The sequence below is a fragment of the Mesoplodon mirus genome (assembly GCF_964341445.2).
Source record: "Mesoplodon mirus genome assembly, contig: SUPER_3_unloc_19, whole genome shotgun sequence".
NCBI lineage: Eukaryota > Metazoa > Chordata > Mammalia > Artiodactyla > Ziphiidae > Mesoplodon > Mesoplodon mirus.
Window position 1 is genome coordinate 513,152 of NW_028295568.1, and position 22,170 is coordinate 535,321.

The 22,170-nt window shown below is 53.8% G+C and overlaps 1 protein-coding gene across 1 annotated transcript; it reads right to left on the bottom strand.

Moving 5' to 3' along the window:
• Nucleotides 1-9,005: 9,005 nt before the first annotated feature.
• On the bottom strand, nt 9,006-10,051 carry LOC309801654 (Golgi-associated RAB2 interactor protein 4-like; the record flags this gene model as incomplete). Its single annotated transcript, XM_082646735.1, has 2 exons — nt 9,006-9,012; nt 9,462-10,051. The coding sequence occupies 2 exons, from the start codon at nt 10,049-10,051 to the stop codon at nt 9,006-9,008; spliced, it is 597 nt and encodes a 198-aa protein (XP_082502861.1).
• Between the last annotated feature and the right edge of the window lie 12,119 nt (nt 10,052-22,170).

Consider the following 22,170-nt stretch of genomic DNA (forward strand, 5'->3'; position numbering starts at 1 on the left):
AAGAACTTTATAAACAGCTAAGGGCTATGCACGTGTTGTTTTCCCCGTAAATTTATTTTATTATTTATTGTTGGCTTCTCTTGTTGGGGAGCACGGGCTCTAGGCGTGCGGGCTTCGGTAGTTGTGGCTCGCGGGCTCTAGAGCACAGGCTCAGTAGTTGTGGCGCACGGGCTTAGTTGCTCCATGGCATGTGGGATCTTCCTGGACCAGGGCTCGAACCTGGGTCCCCTGCGTCGGCAGGCGGATCCTTAACCACTGCGCCACCAGGGAAGTCCCTGTGCACGTGTTTTTAATGCATTTTCTTCCTTCAGACTAGTGTTTCCCTGCACTTGCCTGTGTGGAAATCATCAGATCAAAGGAGTGTGATGTGATCTTTTTGTAATTTCTCCTCCTTGGGTCCAAGGAAAAGCTGGTGGAGAGTAAAGCATTAATTGCGGCTCCCTGCAGCTCCTAGTCTTCTGGGAAACTCTGGGTTAATTCTGGGGTCAGGAACCTTGTTTGGCCAGGGGAAACAGTGCATATGTGTAGGTCTTGGGCTGGCTCACTTTCTCATCAGTGCTCCCCACCAAGTGCCCACCATTCCGTCCACCAACAGAAGAGACCTCTCCCCAGCCTCCCGTGATGAGGTCTGTGGAAGTCACAAACTGGAGGTCCAATCAACAAGGATGCTCTGACCTAACAAATACTCTCCCTCATGTGAGGTTTAAGGATTTGGTTTTGGAGCCCCAGAAGAAAAAAGTTCCTGCAGATTTGGTGTGGAGAAACCCTTGTGAGCAGGGCATTCAAAAGTTGAATTAGTGGCTGGAGGAGGACTGGATGCTGGACGTTCCAGGAGTGAACGCTGGAATTCCAGGTGGGAGCCTGTTTCTGGCCGCAGCCCGGGTCATGCCAGAGGCTAGAGGTAGAAGCCTGGGAGCCAGACACAGCTCAAGGGTGGACTGGATGCTCTCGAGATAAGGCCAGCTAAGAGCTGTGAGCTCACTGAAGTTCGAAAACCGGCTCCCGGCCCCCACCCCTCCCTCCCCTCAATCTAGTAAAATTGATGCTCATCTCTGTAGTGTTGGAACATGATGGTAAGGATGGTGGTGCCGCGGGTTCTTGTGCTGGTCCTAGCTCAGGCTTGTTTGCTTGCTTCCTTCGCATACTACAGACAGGGTTTTGCATAGAGAAGTGGGCTGGTGGATCACTGTTCTGCAAAGATCCCATTGTGCGACTGCAGCAGGTTACCTTCTCTGAGCCTCAGTGTTCTCATCTGTAAAATAGGCATATCGTTCCTTCTTTTCCTAATAACCAAACAAGTGTTCTTGTACTTTACCTTAAATAAATGTCCTTTAAAGATGCCAAGCCTTTCTGACATCATTTTTGTGCATAAATACAAGTGATTAAAAGAGAAAGGCATTGGCCAATAACTTCATCACAACTGCCACGATGATTGTAGGACCATCCTGATTTCAGAGTTAGTAAAATGTGAAAACTACAACACCTGTGTACCTACCATCTTGCTTCAGAGACAGAACAATTCCCAGCAGCACTAACAGCCTTGTGTCAACCTCCTTGACTTAGCCTTTCCACCCTAGAGAAAACTGTCCTCCATTTTGCGTTGACTCTTCCCTCAGGTTTAGCTACCGTTTTTTTAAACATGGACCCTATGCAATCCGTTGTTTGAGCTTGTTTCAGAATTGTTCCATGAGTGGAACTGTATCCCATTCTTTTGATGTTTTTAAAAACCATGAGAAGTTGATCTATGCTAATGTGTGTAGCTCATTTATTTTTCACTATTGAATATGCCAATCTCATCCTATCCTGCTGTATGAATTCTGCTGATGGAAATTTGGGCTGTTGCCCGTGTTGTGCTGTTAAGTTATTTTTGCTCTAAACATTCTCAGAGTTGTTTCTTAGAACATGTGTGTTTCTCCAGGGTATATACCTGGGCAGGGAACGGCTAAGTCTAGATGAGAGTGCTTGCTGTTCTGATTGCTAGCTAATACTGCCGCCCTTATTTCTGTCCACTGAATAGCCCGAGGGGACATGAGTCCTGTTCTGGCTCTGTTTACAGACTTTCAGGGGGAATAAGCGTTTATTAAAAGAATAGGGGTGGGCATTCCCTGGTGGCGCAGTCATTGAGAGTCCACCTGAGGATGCAGGGAACATGAGTTCGTGCCCCGGTCCTGGAAGATCCCACAGGCCGCGGAGCGGCTGGGCCCGTGAGCCATGGCCGCTGGGCCTGCGTGTCCGGAGCCTGTGCTCCGTGACGGGAGAGGCCACAAGAGTGAGTGGCCCGCGTACCGCAAAAAAAAAAAAAAAAAAAGAATAGCGGGATAGTGAAGGAGAGCTTCCCAGACCATAGTCTGACTTTGAGCCATGGCCCTGGGGGGCAAAGCCAGAAAGGAGTGGAAGCCAGATGGAGCAGTGCTGTTGGCGCTGAGCATGCGTGTGAGGTGGGGCGGCCCTTGCCTGGACACTGGGTCTCAGACTGTGGCACAGCTGACATCACAGAATCCACTGTGAGGCTACGGCTGGGCTTCGGGACCTAGAAATTCAGACAAAACACTGCATGCGTTCTCAGACTGTATGTTTTTTTTATTTAAATTGCAGTAAGGAAGCTGAAATGGGCTCTCCAGGGGTATTTCCCAGAGCCCTGGTCCCCTTTGCAGCTCCCAGCTCTAGGTCCTATTGATGGGCTTCAACGGTCACTGGCTCCATGGTCTCAGATGTCACACCGGTGATTTCCAGGCCCTGGCCACTCTCTGCTGTCTCTGTCATGGCCTCCACTCGGGTCCCTTCCACTGGCTCCGCCAGGATGCTCCCATGTTTATTTCGTGATGAGGCCACTGTCTTTTTTGTAAGTCTGGCTCTCACATTCCTGAAGAAAGAGCTGATCCTGCTGAGTATGTTGGTGGTGGGACCTGAACGCGCTGGAGATAAGCTCCTGCCCGATTTGTGCGAGGTCTTGGACTCACTGGTGATAGGAGCACGGCTGATGCCTTTGGGAGCAGCGCCCTGCTCGCTGCCCCCCGGGCTGCCGTGGCCTTTGGCCTTTTGGTCCTCTCTAGTGGCTCTGCGGCCGCCTGAGCACGGGCCAGCTGCTTTGGGGATTGTCTTGCTCCCCGCTGCCTTGTGGTGGCTTTCCACGGAACTGCAGAGCTTGGGGCTCGTCAGAGCTCTGTCCTCTCCCCAGTGCTCCCTCCTCTCCCTTCTTCCCTTGCGGGCCTGGGACACTCTCTGTGAGCTGCCATCCTGTTCGCTCACTTTGCCTTCCTGTGGCAAGCTTGAGACGAGGGTCCCCTCATCGTCCTTGTCGGCTCTTGCTTTGACAGTCTTGCTGGTAGGTTCTGCTCCGACCACAGTCATGCCGGCCCCTGGGGAGAGGCTGGTGGACGTGCTGGAAGCACACTCTGAATTGTTCTCAGCACCTGCCAAGGCCGTTTTCCCGCTCCTCAGGGATGTTGTGGCAGTGTCCCCAGTGGCTCTGTTGGTTTTGCTTCCTCCGGGCCCGTCGCTGGCTGTGGCTGCTATGGCCGTGCTCCGCTCTTCAGCGGCAGGAGACTTGATCACTGCCGTGCTCAAAGCACCCGCTGCGGTGCCTCCTGCCACCCCTGCTGTCTCCACCTTAATCGTTGACTGCGATGCTGACGCTTTGTCGAGCCCTGTAGTAGGTTTTGCTTTCGCAGTGGCCACATCGGGCATGGTATCGGGCTTGTGGGAGTCCAGTTGGATTCCGTGCCCCCCAGCAAAAGCTGCAGGCGTGGCCCCGGCCACCTCAGGGCACGTGTGCAGGCTGCTGACGTTCACCTGGTCCTGATGCCCCTTTCCTTGGAAATCCTCCACGGCCGGGCTCCTCCCGTCCTGCTCCTCCTCGAACACAGGCATGCAGGGCAAGCCCCAGACGGGAACGGCATAGGTGTTGCTTTCACTGTCCACTGGTGGTTGCAGGAGGTAAATCAGCTGTTCCCACTCGGCGAAGAGTTCTTCCCGCGCGTCCAGAGGGGGACACAGCTGCAGGTAGAAGCAGCGGCCAGTGGCAAGCTTCACGCGCAGCTGTTGTTTCTCACGATTGTGAGTGGAGATCCTCACGAACTCCAAGGGAAGGAGCCTGGTGAGCTCTAAGGTCTTTGCAGCCTTGTGGCTCTTGCCCTTGGTGGCCTGGCTGCGCTCGGCGTGCTTTTCACAGCCGGTGGCCCGTTGGGCCAGCAGCATGATGTCTGGGAGCGGGAGGACGGGGCTGGTGGATGTGATGCCCATGGTCACCAGGCCGCCCCAGTTGTGCACCTCAATCGCTTCTCCCCTCTTCGTGACCTGGATGAAGTCGCTCTCGAATATCGGCGCGTACTTGAAATGGTCGTATTCGCCCTTGTGCAGTTGCTGCTGCAGCTTCCCCATGGTGGTGTTGAACAGGTCCACCCAGGTGCTGCTCCGGGCCGTGTGATACGGGAGCAGAGAGTCCCCACTCATGGCTGTCTTTGATCACGACAGGCAGCGCGGTTAAGGCGGCTCCCTGGCCCTTCCCTCCCTCGGCCTCACTGGCAGAAGAGCGAGCTGTGATGCTCCTGCGTCACACACGCGGCCCTGTGGCAGGTCTTCCAAGCCCGCCCCACAGGCCCCCACGTTTGCCGCCGGGTCTCCCAGAGGCAGGGGTGTGTGTAGGGGCAGAGATAATCACAGTTGGGACGCTGTAGGGCGCCTGGAGCCCAGGCTGAATCTCTTCAAGTGTGTCGAGAGGTACGGTAGGCTCCCCCTCCGCCTCACCTCACTTCTGCTTCTGGGTTTTTATCTCCCCAAGAGGCTGTGGTGAACTTCCGTCCTAGTGAGAGAAGTAACCACTTTGTCAGCCTAACCCCCTGGCACAGCCTATTTATCCTCTGATGCCCTTTGTGACCTATCAGTGTCACAAAGCCCTTTGTGACCTATCACTGTCACAGAGCCCTTTGCCTCATCCCCCAGCTGCCCCCTCAGGGCAGGGCCCCCATCCTCTCCCAAACACCCCATTGCCCCCACGGATGACAGGCCCGTCCTGCCAGGGACTCAGGTGCGTTACCAAAATAAAAATGTCTTCAAGTGGGAAAGTTTTGCGTGGGTCCTTTTTCTTTTCCTCCCCCAAATTCAGCTACTGGATGAAATCTATAGCAATGTAAGACGATGGGATCAATTTGAACCATTTAAGCTCATGGTTTAATTGTATCGAATAGGGCAGAGTTGGCAGTGGCGGTCCTTACTCTGTCCTTTCATAAAATCTCAGTAAACGTGGACGATGGTGAGTGCCAGTTCCCCTGTGAAGCCTTCCCTAACCCAGAACTCCTTCCCATGCCCCAGACCCCCTCCTCTGAATAGATCCAGTCCCCAAACACACGTCTCTCATTGTATTTGTCACTCAGAGTTGTGATCATGACTCGTGCTGTCCTGTCTCCTCCACCATCTGTGTACCTCTGTGCGGGACCGGGGTGGCACACTGTCTGAAAGTTGTTGCACCGAGGTAGCTCCCTCTCTGCACCATCACCTGCCACCTTGAGCAAGTCCTTCAAATGCTCTGAACTTCCGCTTGCTTATCCGCAAAGTGGAAAGACGTGAGAATCGGAAGGGGGCACACACATTCAAGAACTTTATAAACAGCTAAGGGCTATGCACGTGTTGTTTTCCCCGTAAATTTATTTTATTATTTATTGTTGGCTTCTCTTGTTGGGGAGCACGGGCTCTAGGCGTGCGGGCTTCGGTAGTTGTGGCTCGCGGGCTCTAGAGCACAGGCTCAGTAGTTGTGGCGCACGGGCTTAGTTGCTCCATGGCATGTGGGATCTTCCTGGACCAGGGCTCGAACCTGGGTCCCCTGCGTCGGCAGGCGGATCCTTAACCACTGCGCCACCAGGGAAGTCCCTGTGCACGTGTTTTTAATGCATTTTCTTCCTTCAGACTAGTGTTTCCCTGCACTTGCCTGTGTGGAAATCATCAGATCAAAGGAGTGTGATGTGATCTTTTTGTAATTTCTCCTCCTTGGGTCCAAGGAAAAGCTGGTGGAGAGTAAAGCATTAATTGCGGCTCCCTGCAGCTCCTAGTCTTCTGGGAAACTCTGGGTTAATTCTGGGGTCAGGAACCTTGTTTGGCCAGGGGAAACAGTGCATATGTGTAGGTCTTGGGCTGGCTCACTTTCTCATCAGTGCTCCCCACCAAGTGCCCACCATTCCGTCCACCAACAGAAGAGACCTCTCCCCAGCCTCCCGTGATGAGGTCTGTGGAAGTCACAAACTGGAGGTCCAATCAACAAGGATGCTCTGACCTAACAAATACTCTCCCTCATGTGAGGTTTAAGGATTTGGTTTTGGAGCCCCAGAAGAAAAAAGTTCCTGCAGATTTGGTGTGGAGAAACCCTTGTGAGCAGGGCATTCAAAAGTTGAATTAGTGGCTGGAGGAGGACTGGATGCTGGACGTTCCAGGAGTGAACGCTGGAATTCCAGGTGGGAGCCTGTTTCTGGCCGCAGCCCGGGTCATGCCAGAGGCTAGAGGTAGAAGCCTGGGAGCCAGACACAGCTCAAGGGTGGACTGGATGCTCTCGAGATAAGGCCAGCTAAGAGCTGTGAGCTCACTGAAGTTCGAAAACCGGCTCCCGGCCCCCACCCCTCCCTCCCCTCAATCTAGTAAAATTGATGCTCATCTCTGTAGTGTTGGAACATGATGGTAAGGATGGTGGTGCCGCGGGTTCTTGTGCTGGTCCTAGCTCAGGCTTGTTTGCTTGCTTCCTTCGCATACTACAGACAGGGTTTTGCATAGAGAAGTGGGCTGGTGGATCACTGTTCTGCAAAGATCCCATTGTGCGACTGCAGCAGGTTACCTTCTCTGAGCCTCAGTGTTCTCATCTGTAAAATAGGCATATCGTTCCTTCTTTTCCTAATAACCAAACAAGTGTTCTTGTACTTTACCTTAAATAAATGTCCTTTAAAGATGCCAAGCCTTTCTGACATCATTTTTGTGCATAAATACAAGTGATTAAAAGAGAAAGGCATTGGCCAATAACTTCATCACAACTGCCACGATGATTGTAGGACCATCCTGATTTCAGAGTTAGTAAAATGTGAAAACTACAACACCTGTGTACCTACCATCTTGCTTCAGAGACAGAACAATTCCCAGCAGCACTAACAGCCTTGTGTCAACCTCCTTGACTTAGCCTTTCCACCCTAGAGAAAACTGTCCTCCATTTTGCGTTGACTCTTCCCTCAGGTTTAGCTACCGTTTTTTTAAACATGGACCCTATGCAATCCGTTGTTTGAGCTTGTTTCAGAATTGTTCCATGAGTGGAACTGTATCCCATTCTTTTGATGTTTTTAAAAACCATGAGAAGTTGATCTATGCTAATGTGTGTAGCTCATTTATTTTTCACTATTGAATATGCCAATCTCATCCTATCCTGCTGTATGAATTCTGCTGATGGAAATTTGGGCTGTTGCCCGTGTTGTGCTGTTAAGTTATTTTTGCTCTAAACATTCTCAGAGTTGTTTCTTAGAACATGTGTGTTTCTCCAGGGTATATACCTGGGCAGGGAACGGCTAAGTCTAGATGAGAGTGCTTGCTGTTCTGATTGCTAGCTAATACTGCCGCCCTTATTTCTGTCCACTGAATAGCCCGAGGGGACATGAGTCCTGTTCTGGCTCTGTTTACAGACTTTCAGGGGGAATAAGCGTTTATTAAAAGAATAGGGGTGGGCATTCCCTGGTGGCGCAGTCATTGAGAGTCCACCTGAGGACGCAGGGAACATGAGTTCGTGCCCCGGTCCTGGAAGATCCCACAGGCCGCGGAGCGGCTGGGCCCGTGAGCCATGGCCGCTGGGCCTGCGTGTCCGGAGCCTGTGCTCCGTGACGGGAGATGCCACAACAGTGAGTGGCCCACGTACCGCAAAAAAAAAAAAAAAAAAAAAAAAAAAAGAATAGCGGGATAGTGAAGGAGAGCTTCCCAGACCATAGTCTGACTTTGAGCCATGGCCCTGGGGGGCAAAGCCAGAAAGGAGTGGAAGCCAGATGGAGCAGTGCTGTTGGCGCTGAGCATGCGTGTGAGGTGGGGCTGCCCTTGCCTGGACACTGGGTCTCAGACTGTGGCACAGCTGACATCACAGAATCCACTGTGAGGCTACGGCTGGGCTTCGGGACCTAGAAATTCAGACAAAACACTGCATGCGTTCTCAGACTGTATGTTTTTTTTATTTAAATTGCAGTAAGGAAGCTGAAATGGGCTCTCCAGGGGTATTTCCCAGAGCCCTGGTCCCCTTTGCAGCTCCCAGCTCTAGGTCCTATTGATGGGCTTCAACGGTCACTGGCTCCATGGTCTCAGATGTCACACCGGTGATTTCCAGGCCCTGGCCACTCTCTGCTGTCTCTGTCATGGCCTCCACTCGGGTCCCTTCCACTGGCTCCGCCAGGATGCTCCCATGTTTATTTCGTGATGAGGCCACTGTCTTTTTTGTAAGTCTGGCTCTCACATTCCTGAAGAAAGAGCTGATCCTGCTGAGTATGTTGGTGGTGGGACCTGAACGCGCTGGAGATAAGCTCCTGCCCGATTTGTGCGAGGTCTTGGACTCACTGGTGTTAGGAGCACGGCTGATGCCTTTGGGAGCAGCGCCCTGCTCGCTGCCCCCCGGGCTGCCGTGGCCTTTGGCCTTTTGGTCCTCTCTAGTGGCTCTGCGGCCGCCTGAGCACGGGCCAGCTGCTTTGGGGATTGTCTTGCTCCCCGCTGCCTTGTGGTGGCTTTCCACGGAACTGCAGAGCTTGGGGCTCGTCAGAGCTCTGTCCTCTCCCCAGTGCTCCCTCCTCTCCCTTCTTCCCTTGCGGGCCTGGGACACTCTCTGTGAGCTGCCATCCTGTTCGCTCACTTTGCCTTCCTGTGGCAAGCTTGAGACGAGGGTCCCCTCATCGTCCTTGTCGGCTCTTGCTTTGACAGTCTTGCTGGTAGGTTCTGCTCCGACCACAGTCATGCCGGCCCCTGGGGAGAGGCTGGTGGATGTGCTGGAAGCACACTCTGAATTGTTCTCAGCACCTGCCAAGGCCGTTTTCCCGCTCCTCAGGGATGTTGTGGCAGTGTCCCCAGTGGCTCTGTTGGTTTTGCTTCCTCCGGTCCCATCGCTGGCTGTGGCTGCTATGGCCGTGCTCCGCTCTTCAGCGGCAGGAGACTTGATCACTGCCGTGCTCAAAGCACCCGCTGCGGTGCCTCCTGCCACCCCTGCTGTCTCCACCTTAATCGTTGACTGCGATGCTGACGCTTTGTCGAGCCCTGTAGTAGGTTTTGCTTTCGCAGTGGCCACATCGGGCATGGTATCGGGCTTGTGGGAGTCCAGTTGGATTCCGTGCCCCCCAGCCAAATCTGCAGGCGTGGCCCTGGCCACCTCAGGGCACGTGTGCAGGCTGCTGACGTTCACCTGGTCCTGATGCCCCTTTCCTTGGAAATCCTCCACGGCCGGGCTCCTCCCGTCCTGCTCCTCCTCGAACACAGGCATGCAGGGCATGTCCCAGACGGGAACGGCATAGGTGTTGCTTTCACTGTCCACTGGTGGTCGCAGGAGGTAAATCAGCTGTTCCCACTCGGCGAAGAGGTCTTCCCGCGCGTCCAGAGGGGGACACAGCTGCAGGTAGAAGCAGCGGCCAGTGGCAAGCTTCACGCGCAGCTGTTGTTTCTCACGATTGTGAGTGGAGATCCTCACGAACTCCAAGGGAAGGAGCCTGGTGAGCTCTAAGGTCTTTGCAGCCTTGTGGCTCTTGCCCTTGGTGGCCTGGCTGTGCTCGGCGTGCTTTTCACAGCCGGTGGCCCGTTGGGCCAGCAGCATGATGTCTGGGAGCGGGAGGACGGGGCTGGTGGATGTGATGCCCATGGTCACCAGGCCGCCCCAGTTGTGCACGTCAATCGCTTCTCCCCTCTTCGTGACCTGGATGAAGTCGCTCTCGAATATCGGCGCGTACTTGAAATGGTCGTATTCGCCCTTGTGCAGTTGCTGCTGCAGCTTCCCCGTGGTGGTGTTGAACAGGTCCACCCAGGTGCTGCTCCGGGCCGTGTGATACGGGAGCAGAGAGTCCCCACTCATGGCTGTCTTTGATCACGACAGGCAGCGCAGTTAAGGCGGCTCCCTCGCCCTTCCCTCCCTCGGCCTCACTGGCAGAAGAGCGAGCTGTGATGCTCCTGCGTCACACACGTGGCCCTGTGGCAGGTCTTCCAAGCCCGCCCCACAGGCCCCCACGTTTGCCTCCGCGTCTCCCAGAGGCAGGGGTGTGTGTAGGGGCACAGATGATCACAGTTGGGACGCTGTAGGGCGCCTGGAGCCCAGGCTGAATCTCTTCAAGTGTGTCGAGAGGTACGGTAGGCTCCCCCTCCGCCTCACCTCACTTCTGCTTCTGGGTTTTTATCTCCCCAAGAGGCTGTGGTGAACTTCCGTCCTAGTGAGAGAAGTAACCACTTTGTCAGCCTAACCCCCTGGCACAGCCTATTTATCCTCTGATGCCCTTTGTGACCTATCAGTGTCACAAAGCCCTTTGTGACCTATCACTGTCACAGAGCCCTTTGCCTCATCCCCCGGCTGCCCCCTCAGGGCAGGGCCCCCATCCTCTCCCAAACACCCCATTGCCCCCACGGAGGACAGGCCCATCCTGCCAGGGACTCAGGTGCGTTACCAAAATAAAAATGTCTTCAAGTGGGAAAGTTTTGTGTGGGTCCTTTTTCTTTTCCTCCCCCAAATTCAGCTACTGGATGAAATCTATAGCAATGTAAGACGATGGGATCAATTTGAACCATTTAAGCTCATGGTTTAATTGTATCGAATAGGGCAGAGTTGGCAGTGGCGGTCCTTACTCTGTCCTTTCATAAAATCTCAGTAAACGTGGACGATGGTGAGTGCCAGTTCCCCTGTGAAGCCTTCCCTAACCCAGAACTCCTTCCCATGCCCCAGACCCCCTCCTCTGAATAGATCCAGTCCCCAAACACACGTCTCTCATTGTATTTGTCACTCAGAGTTGTGATCATGACTCGTGCTGTCCTGTCTCCTCCACCATCTGTGTACCTCTGTGCGGGACCGGGGTGGCACACTGTCTGAAAGTTGTTGCACCGAGGTAGCTCCCTCTCTGCACCATCACCTGCCACCTTGAGCAAGTCCTTCAAATGCTCTGAACTTCCGCTTGCTTATCCGCAAAGTGGAAAGACGTGAGAATCGGAAGGGGGCACACACATTCAAGAACTTTATAAACAGCTAAGGGCTATGCACGTGTTGTTTTTCCCGTAAATTTATTTTATTATTTATTGTTGGCTTCTCTTGTTGGGGAGCACGGGCTCTAGGCATGCGGGCTTCGGTAGTTGTGGCTCGCGGGCTCTAGAGCACAGGCTCAGTAGTTGTGGCGCACGGGCTTAGTTGCTCCGTGGCATGTGGGATCTTCCTGGACCAGGGCTCGAACCTGGGTCCCCTGCGTCGGCAGGCGGATCCTTAACCACTGCGCCACCAGGGAAGTCCCTGTGCACGTGTTTTTAATGCATTTTCTTCCTTCAGACTAGTGTTTCCCTGCACTTGCCTGTGTGGAAATCATCAGATCAAAGGAGTGTGATGTGATCTTTTTGTAATTTCTCCTCCTTGGGTCCAAGGAAAAGCTGGTGGAGAGTAAAGCATTAATTGCGGCTCCCTGCAGCTCCTAGTCTTCTGGGAAACTCTGGGTTAATTCTGGGGTCAGGAACCTTGTTTGGCCAGGGGAAACAGTGCATATGTGTAGGTCTTGGGCTGGCTCCCTTTCTCATCAGTGCTCCCCACCAAGTGCCCACCATTCCGTCCACCAACAGAAGAGACCTCTCCCCAGCCTCCCGTGATGAGGTCTGTGGAAGTCACAAACTGGAGGTCCAATCAACAAGGATGCTCTGACCTAACAAATACTCTCCCTCATGTGAGGTTTAAGGATTTGGTTTTGGAGCCCCAGAAGAAAAAAGTTCCTGCAGATTTGGTGTGGAGAAACCCTTGTGAGCAGGGCATTCAAAAGTTGAATTAGTGGCTGGAGGAGGACTGGATGCTGGACGTTCCAGGAGTGAACGCTGGAATTCCAGGTGGGAGCCTGTTTCTGGCCGCAGCCCGGGTCATGCCAGAGGCTAGAGGTAGAAGCCTGGGAGCCAGACACAGCTCAAGGGTGGACTGGATGCTCTCGAGATAAGGCCAGCTAAGAGCTGTGAGCTCACTGAAGTTCGAAAACCGGCTCCCGGCCCCCACCCCTCCCTCCCCTCAATCTAGTAAAATTGATGCTCATCTCTGTAGTGTTGGAACATGATGGTAAGGATGGTGGTGCCGCGGGTTCTTGTGCTGGTCCTAGCTCAGGCTTGTTTGCTTGCTTCCTTCGCATACTACAGACAGGGCTTTGCATAGAGAAGTGGGCTGGTGGATCACTGTTCTGCAAAGATCCCATTGTGCGACTGCAGCAGGTTACCTTCTCTGAGCCTCAGTGTTCTCATCTGTAAAATGGGCATATCGTTCCTTCTTTTCCTAATAACCAAACAAGTGTTCTTGTACTTTACCTTAAATAAATGTCCTTTAAAGATGCCAAGCCTTTCTGACATCATTTTTGTGCATAAATACAAGTGATTAAAAGAGAAAGGCATTGGCCAATAACTTCATCACAACTGCCACGGTGATTGTAGGACCATCTTGATTTCAGAGTTAGTAAAATGTGAAAACTACAACACCTGTGTACCTACCATCTTGCTTCAGAGACAGAACAATTCCCAGCAGCACTAACAGCCTTGTGTCAACCTCCTTGAGCTAGCCTTTCCACCCTAGAGTAAACTGTCCTCCATTTTGCGTTTACTCTTCCCTCAGGTTTAGCTACCGTTTTTTTAAACATGGACCCTATGCAATCCGTTGTTTGAGCTTGTTTCAGAATGGTTCCATGAGTGGAACTGTATCCCATTCTTTTGATGTTTTTAAAAACCATGAGAAGTTGATCTATGCTAATGTGTGTAGCTCATTTATTTTTCACTATTGAATATGCCAATCTCATCCTATCCTGCTGTATGAATTCTGCTGATGGAAATTTGGGCTGTTGCCCGTGTTGTGCTGTTAAGTTATTTTTGCTCTAAACATTCTCAGAGTTGTTTCTTAGACCATGTGTGTTTCTCCAGGGTATATACCTGGGCAGGGAACGGCTAAGTCTAGATGAGAGTGCTTGCTGTTCTGATTGCTAGCTAATACTGCCGCCCTTATTTCTGTCCACTGAATAGCCCGAGGGGACATGAGTCCTGTTCTGGCTCTGTTTACAGACTTTCAGGGGGAATAAGCGTTTATTAAAAGAATAGGGGTGGGCATTCCCTGGTGGCGCAGTCATTGAGAGTCCACCTGAGGATGCAGGGAACATGAGTTCGTGCCCCGGTCCTGGAAGATCCCACAGGCCGCGGAGTGGCTGGGCCCGTGAGCCATGGCCGCTGGGCCTGCGTGTCCGGAGCCTGTGCTCCGTGACGGGAGAGGCCACAAGAGTGAGTGGCCCGCGTACCGCAAAAAAAAAAAAAAAAAAGAATAGCGGGATAGTGAAGGAGAGCTTCCCAGACCATAGTCTGACTTTGAGCCATGGCCCTGGGGGGCAAAGCCAGAAAAGATTGGAAGCCAGATGGAGCAGTGCTGTTGGCGCTGAGCATGCGTGTGAGGTGGGGCGGCCCTTGCCTGGACACTGGGTCTCAGACTGTGGCACAGCTGACATCACAGAATCCACTGTGAGGCTACGGCTGGGCTTCGGGACCTAGAAATTCAGACAAAACACTGCATGCGTTCTCAGACTGTATGTTTTTTTTATTTAAATTGCAGTAAGGAAGCTGAAATGGGCTCTCCAGGGGTATTTCCCAGAGCCCTGGTCCCCTTTGCAGCTCCCAGCTCTAGGTCCTATTGATGGGCTTCAACGGTCACTGGCTCCATGGTCTCAGATGTCACACCGGTGATTTCCAGGCCCTGGCCACTCTCTGCTGTCTCTGTCATGGCCTCCACTCGGGTCCCTTCCACTGGCTCCGCCAGGATGCTCCCATGTTTATTTCGTGATGAGGCCACTGTCTTTTTTGTAAGTCTGGCTCTCACATTCCTGAAGAAAGAGCTGATCCTGCTGAGTATGTTGGTGGTGGGACCTGAACGCGCTGGAGATAAGCTCCTGCCCGATTTGTGCGAGGTCTTGGACTCACTGGTGATAGGAGCACGGCTGATGCCTTTGGGAGCAGCGCCCTGCTCGCTGCCCCCCGGGCTGCCGTGGCCTTTGGCCTTTTGGTCCTCTCTAGTGGCTCTGCGGCCGCCTGAGCACGGGCCAGCTGCTTTGGGGATTGTCTTGCTCCCCGCTGCCTTGTGGTGGCTTTCCACGGAACTGCAGAGCTTGGGGCTCGTCAGAGCTCTGTCCTCTCCCCAGTGCTCCCTCCTCTCCCTTCTTCCCTTGCGGGCCTGGGACACTCTCTGTGAGCTGCCATCCTGTTCGCTCACTTTGCCTTCCTGTGGCAAGCTTGAGACGAGGGTCCCCTCATCGTCCTTGTCGGCTCTTGCTTTGACAGTCTTGCTGGTAGGTTCTGCTCCGACCACAGTCATGCCGGCCCCTGGGGAGAGGCTGGTGGACGTGCTGGAAGCATACTCTGAATTGTTCTCAGCACCTGCCAAGGCCGTTTTCCCGCTCCTCAGGGATGTTGTGGCAGTGTCCCCAGTGGCTCTGTTGGTTTTGCTTCCTCCGGGCCCGTCGCTGGCTGTGGCTGCTATGGCCGTGCTCCGCTCTTCAGCGGCAGGAGACTTGATCACTGCCGTGCTCAAAGCACCCGCTGCGGTGCCTCCTGCCACCCCTGCTGTCTCCACCTTAATCGTTGACTGCGATGCTGACGCTTTGTCGAGCCCTGTAGTAGGTTTTGCTTTTGCAGTGGCCACATCGGGCATGGTATCGGGCTTGTGGGAGTCCAGTTGGATTCCGTGCCCCCCAGCAAAAGCTGCAGGCGTGGCCCCGGCCACCTCAGGGCACGTGTGCAGGCTGCTGACGTTCACCTGGTCCTGATGCCCCTTTCCTTGGAAATCCTCCACGGCCGGGCTCCTCCCGTCCTGCTCCTCCTCGAACACAGGCATGCAGGGCATGTCCCAGACGGGAACGGCATAGGTGTTGCTTTCACTGTCCACTGGTGGTTGCAGGAGGTAAATCAGCTGTTCCCACTCGGCGAAGAGGTCTTCCCGCGCGTCCAGAGGGGGACACAGCTGCAGGTAGAAGCAGCGGCCAGTGGCAAGCTTCACGCGCAGCTGTTGTTTCTCACGATTGTGAGTGGAGATCCTCACGAACTCCAAGGGAAGGAGCCTGGTGAGCTCTAAGGTCTTTGCAGCCTTGTGGCTCTTGCCCTTGGTGGCCTGGCTGCGCTCGGCGTGCTTTTCACAGCCGGTGGCCCGTTGGGCCAGCAGCATGATGTCTGGGAGCGGGAGGACGGGGCTGGTGGATGTGATGCCCATGGTCACCAGGCCGCCCCAGTTGTGCACGTCAATCGCTTCTCCCCTCTTCGTGACCTGGATGAAGTCGCTCTCGAATATCGGCGCGTACTTGAAATGGTCGTATTCGCCCTTGTGCAGTTGCTGCTGCAGCTTCCCCGTGGTGGTGTTGAACAGGTCCACCCAGGTGCTGCTCCGGGCCGTGTGATACGGGAGCAGAGAGTCCCCACTCATGGCTGTCTTTGATCACGACAGGCAGCGCAGTTAAGGCGGCTCCCTCGCCCTTCCCTCCCTCGGCCTCACTGGCAGAAGAGCGAGCTGTGATGCTCCTGCGTCACACACGTGGCCCTGTGGCAGGTCTTCCAAGCCCGCCCCACAGGCCCCCACGTTTGCCTCCGCGTCTCCCAGAGGCAGGGGTGTGTGTAGGGGCACAGATGATCACAGTTGGGACGCTGTAGGGCGCCTGGAGCCCAGGCTGAATCTCTTCAAGTGTGTCGAGAGGTACGGTAGGCTCCCCCTCCGCCTCACCTCACTTCTGCTTCTGGGTTTTTATCTCCCCAAGAGGCTGTGGTGAACTTCCGTCCTAGTGAGAGAAGTAACCACTTTGTCAGCCTAACCCCCTGGCACAGCCTATTTATCCTCTGATGCCCTTTGTGACCTATCAGTGTCACAAAGCCCTTTGTGACCTATCACTGTCACAGAGCCCTTTGCCTCATCCCCCGGCTGCCCCCTCAGGGCAGGGCCCCCATCCTCTCCCAAACACCCCATTGCCCCCACGGAGGACAGGCCCATCCTGCCAGGGACTCAGGTGCGTTACCAAAATAAAAATGTCTTCAAGTGGGAAAGTTTTGTGTGGGTCCTTTTTCTTTTCCTCCCCCAAATTCAGCTACTGGATGAAATCTATAGCAATGTAAGACGATGGGATCAATTTGAACCATTTAAGCTCATGGTTTAATTGTATCGAATAGGGCAGAGTTGGCAGTGGCGGTCCTTACTCTGTCCTTTCATAAAATCTCAGTAAACGTGGACGATGGTGAGTGCCAGTTCCCCTGTGAAGCCTTCCCTAACCCAGAACTCCTTCCCATGCCCCAGACCCCCTCCTCTGAATAGATCCAGTCCCCAAACACACGTCTCTCATTGTATTTGTCACTCAGAGTTGTGATCATGACTCGTGCTGTCCTGTCTCCTCCACCATCTGTGTACCTCTGTGCGGGACCGGGGTGGCACACTGTCTGAAAGTTGTTGCACCGAGGTAGCTCCCTCTCTGCACCATCACCTGCCACCTTGAGCAAGTCCTTCAAATGCTCTGAACTTCCGCTTGCTTATCCGCAAAGTGGAAAGACGTGAGAATCGGAAGGGGGCACACACATTCAAGAACTTTATAAACAGCTAAGGGCTATGCACGTGTTGTTTTTCCCGTAAATTTATTTTATTATTTATTGTTGGCTTCTCTTGTTGGGGAGCACGGGCTCTAGGCATGCGGGCTTCGGTAGTTGTGGCTCGCGGGCTCTAGAGCACAGGCTCAGTAGTTGTGGCGCACGGGCTTAGTTGCTCCGTGGCATGTGGGATCTTCCTGGACCAGGGCTCGAACCTGGGTCCCCTGCGTCGGCAGGCGGATCCTTAACCACTGCGCCACCAGGGAAGTCCCTGTGCACGTGTTTTTAATGCATTTTCTTCCTTCAGACTAGTGTTTCCCTGCACTTGCCTGTGTGGAAATCATCAGATCAAAGGAGTGTGATGTGATCTTTTTGTAATTTCTCCTCCTTGGGTCCAAGGAAAAGCTGGTGGAGAGTAAAGCATTAATTGCGGCTCCCTGCAGCTCCTAGTCTTCTGGGAAACTCTGGGTTAATTCTGGGGTCAGGAACCTTGTTTGGCCAGGGGAAACAGTGCATATGTGTAGGTCTTGGGCTGGCTCCCTTTCTCATCAGTGCTCCCCACCAAGTGCCCACCATTCCGTCCACCAACAGAAGAGACCTCTCCCCAGCCTCCCGTGATGAGGTCTGTGGAAGTCACAAACTGGAGGTCCAATCAACAAGGATGCTCTGACCTAACAAATACTCTCCCTCATGTGAGGTTTAAGGATTTGGTTTTGGAGCCCCAGAAGAAAAAAGTTCCTGCAGATTTGGTGTGGAGAAACCCTTGTGAGCAGGGCATTCAAAAGTTGAATTAGTGGCTGGAGGAGGACTGGATGCTGGACGTTCCAGGAGTGAACGCTGGAATTCCAGGTGGGAGCCTGTTTCTGGCCGCAGCCCGGGTCATGCCAGAGGCTAGAGGTAGAAGCCTGGGAGCCAGACACAGCTCAAGGGTGGACTGGATGCTCTCGAGATAAGGCCAGCTAAGAGCTGTGAGCTCACTGAAGTTCGAAAACCGGCTCCCGGCCCCCACCCCTCCCTCCCCTCAATCTAGTAAAATTGATGCTCATCTCTGTAGTGTTGGAACATGATGGTAAGGATGGTGGTGCCGCGGGTTCTTGTGCTGGTCCTAGCTCAGGCTTGTTTGCTTGCTTCCTTCGCATACTACAGACAGGGCTTTGCATAGAGAAGTGGGCTGGTGGATCACTGTTCTGCAAAGATCCCATTGTGCGACTGCAGCAGGTTACCTTCTCTGAGCCTCAGTGTTCTCATCTGTAAAATGGGCATATCGTTCCTTCTTTTCCTAATAACCAAACAAGTGTTCTTGTACTTTACCTTAAATAAATGTCCTTTAAAGATGCCAAGCCTTTCTGACATCATTTTTGTGCATAAATACAAGTGATTAAAAGAGAAAGGCATTGGCCAATAACTTCATCACAACTGCCACGGTGATTGTAGGACCATCTTGATTTCAGAGTTAGTAAAATGTGAAAACTACAACACCTGTGTACCTACCATCTTGCTTCAGAGACAGAACAATTCCCAGCAGCACTAACAGCCTTGTGTCAACCTCCTTGAGCTAGCCTTTCCACCCTAGAGTAAACTGTCCTCCATTTTGCGTTTACTCTTCCCTCAGGTTTAGCTACCGTTTTTTTAAACATGGACCCTATGCAATCCGTTGTTTGAGCTTGTTTCAGAATGGTTCCATGAGTGGAACTGTATCCCATTCTTTTGATGTTTTTAAAAACCATGAGAAGTTGATCTATGCTAATGTGTGTAGCTCATTTATTTTTCACTATTGAATATGCCAATCTCATCCTATCCTGCTGTATGAATTCTGCTGATGGAAATTTGGGCTGTTGCCCGTGTTGTGCTGTTAAGTTATTTTTGCTCTAAACATTCTCAGAGTTGTTTCTTAGACCATGTGTGTTTCTCCAGGGTATATACCTGGGCAGGGAACGGCTAAGTCTAGATGAGAGTGCTTGCTGTTCTGATTGCTAGCTAATACTGCCGCCCTTATTTCTGTCCACTGAATAGCCCGAGGGGACATGAGTCCTGTTCTGGCTCTGTTTACAGACTTTCAGGGGGAATAAGCGTTTATTAAAAGAATAGGGGTGGGCATTCCCTGGTGGCGCAGTCATTGAGAGTCCACCTGAGGATGCAGGGAACATGAGTTCGTGCCCCGGTCCTGGAAGATCCCACAGGCCGCGGAGTGGCTGGGCCCGTGAGCCATGGCCGCTGGGCCTGCGTGTCCGGAGCCTGTGCTCCGTGACGGGAGAGGCCACAAGAGTGAGTGGCCCGCGTACCGCAAAAAAAAAAAAAAAAAAGAATAGCGGGATAGTGAAGGAGAGCTTCCCAGACCATAGTCTGACTTTGAGCCATGGCCCTGGGGGGCAAAGCCAGAAAAGATTGGAAGCCAGATGGAGCAGTGCTGTTGGCGCTGAGCATGCGTGTGAGGTGGGGCGGCCCTTGCCTGGACACTGGGTCTCAGACTGTGGCACAGCTGACATCACAGAATCCACTGTGAGGCTACGGCTGGGCTTCGGGACCTAGAAATTCAGACAAAACACTGCATGCGTTCTCAGACTGTATGTTTTTTTTATTTAAATTGCAGTAAGGAAGCTGAAATGGGCTCTCCAGGGGTATTTCCCAGAGCCCTGGTCCCCTTTGCAGCTCCCAGCTCTAGGTCCTATTGATGGGCTTCAACGGTCACTGGCTCCATGGTCTCAGATGTCACACCGGTGATTTCCAGGCCCTGGCCACTCTCTGCTGTCTCTGTCATGGCCTCCACTCGGGTCCCTTCCACTGGCTCCGCCAGGATGCTCCCATGTTTATTTCGTGATGAGGCCACTGTCTTTTTTGTAAGTCTGGCTCTCACATTCCTGAAGAAAGAGCTGATCCTGCTGAGTATGTTGGTGGTGGGACCTGAACGCGCTGGAGATAAGCTCCTGCCCGATTTGTGCGAGGTCTTGGACTCACTGGTGATAGGAGCACGGCTGATGCCTTTGGGAGCAGCGCCCTGCTCGCTGCCCCCCGGGCTGCCGTGGCCTTTGGCCTTTTGGTCCTCTCTAGTGGCTCTGCGGCCGCCTGAGCACGGGCCAGCTGCTTTGGGGATTGTCTTGCTCCCCGCTGCCTTGTGGTGGCTTTCCACGGAACTGCAGAGCTTGGGGCTCGTCAGAGCTCTGTCCTCTCCCCAGTGCTCCCTCCTCTCCCTTCTTCCCTTGCGGGCCTGGGACACTCTCTGTGAGCTGCCATCCTGTTCGCTCACTTTGCCTTCCTGTGGCAAGCTTGAGACGAGGGTCCCCTCATCGTCCTTGTCGGCTCTTGCTTTGACAGTCTTGCTGGTAGGTTCTGCTCCGACCACAGTCATGCCGGCCCCTGGGGAGAGGCTGGTGGACGTGCTGGAAGCATACTCTGAATTGTTCTCAGCACCTGCCAAGGCCGTTTTCCCGCTCCTCAGGGATGTTGTGGCAGTGTCCCCAGTGGCTCTGTTGGTTTTGCTTCCTCCGGGCCCGTCGCTGGCTGTGGCTGCTATGGCCGTGCTCCGCTCTTCAGCGGCAGGAGACTTGATCACTGCCGTGCTCAAAGCACCCGCTGCGGTGCCTCCTGCCACCCCTGCTGTCTCCACCTTAATCGTTGACTGCGATGCTGACGCTTTGTCGAGCCCTGTAGTAGGTTTTGCTTTCGCAGTGGCCACATCGGGCATGGTATCGGGCTTGTGGGAGTCCAGTTGGATTCCGTGCCCCCCAGCAAAAGCTGCAGGCGTGGCCCCGGCCACCTCAGGGCACGTGTGCAGGCTGCTGACGTTCACCTGGTCCTGATGCCCCTTTCCTTGGAAATCCTCCACGGCCGGGCTCCTCCCGTCCTGCTCCTCCTCGAACACAGGCATGCAGGGCATGTCCCAGACGGGAACGGCATAGGTGTTGCTTTCACTGTCCACTGGTGGTTGCAGGAGGTAAATCAGCTGTTCCCACTCGGCGAAGAGGTCTTCCCGCGCGTCCAGAGGGGGACACAGCTGCAGGTAGAAGCAGCGGCCAGTGGCAAGCTTCACGCGCAGCTGTTGTTTCTCACGATTGTGAGTGGAGATCCTCACGAACTCCAAGGGAAGGAGCCTGGTGAGCTCTAAGGTCTTTGCAGCCTTGTGGCTCTTGCCCTTGGTGGCCTGGCTGCGCTCGGCGTGCTTTTCACAGCCGGTGGCCCGTTGGGCCAGCAGCATGATGTCTGGGAGCGGGAGGACGGGGCTGGTGGATGTGATGCCCATGGTCACCAGGCCGCCCCAGTTGTGCACGTCAATCGCTTCTCCCCTCTTCGTGACCTGGATGAAGTCGCTCTCGAATATCGGCGCGTACTTGAAATGGTCGTATTCGCCCTTGTGCAGTTGCTGCTGCAGCTTCCCCGTGGTGGTGTTGAACAGGTCCACCCAGGTGCTGCTCCGGGCCGTGTGATACGGGAGCAGAGAGTCCCCACTCATGGCTGTCTTTGATCACGACAGGCAGTGCGGTTAAGGCGGCTCCCTGGCCCTTCCCTCCCTCGGCTTCACTGGCAGAAGAGCGAGCTGTGATGATCCTGCGTCACACACGCGGCCCTGTGGCAGGTCTTCCAAGCCCGCCCCACAGGCCCCCACGTTTGCCGCCGGGTCTCCCAGAGGCAGGGGTGTGTGTAGGGGCAGAGATAATCACAGTTGGGACGCTGTAGGGCGCCTGGAGCCCAGGCTGAATCTCTTCAAGTGTGTCGAGAGGTACGGTAGGCTCCCCCTCCGCCTCACCTCACTTCTGCTTCTGGGTTTTTATCTCCCCAAGAGGCTGTGGTGAACTTCCGTCCTAGTGAGAGAAGTAACCACTTTGTCAGCCTAACCCCCTGGCACAGCCTATTTATCCTCTGATGCCCTTTGTGACCTATCACTGTCACAGAGCCCTTTGCCTCATCCCCCAGCTGCCCCCTCAGGGCAGGGCCCCCATCCTCTCCCAAACACCCCATTGCCCCCACGGAGGACAGGCCCATCCTGCCAGGGACTCAGGTGCGTTACCAAAATAAAAATGTCTTCAAGTGGGAAAGTTTTGTGTGGGTCCTTTTTCTTTTCCTCCCCCAAATTCAGCTACTGGATGAAATCTATAGCAATGTAAGACGATGGGATCAATTTGAACCATTTAAGCTCATGGTTTAATTGTATCGAATAGGGCAGAGTTGGCAGTGGCGGTCCTTACTCTGTCCTTTCATAAAATCTCAGTAAACGTGGACGATGGTGAGTGCCAGTTCCCCTGTGAAGCCTTCCCTAACCCAGAACTCCTTCCCATGCCCCAGACCCCCTCCTCTGAATAGATCCAGTCCCCAAACACACGTCTCTCATTGTATTTGTCACTCAGAGTTGTGATCATGACTCGTGCTGTCCTGTCTCCTCCACCATCTGTGTAC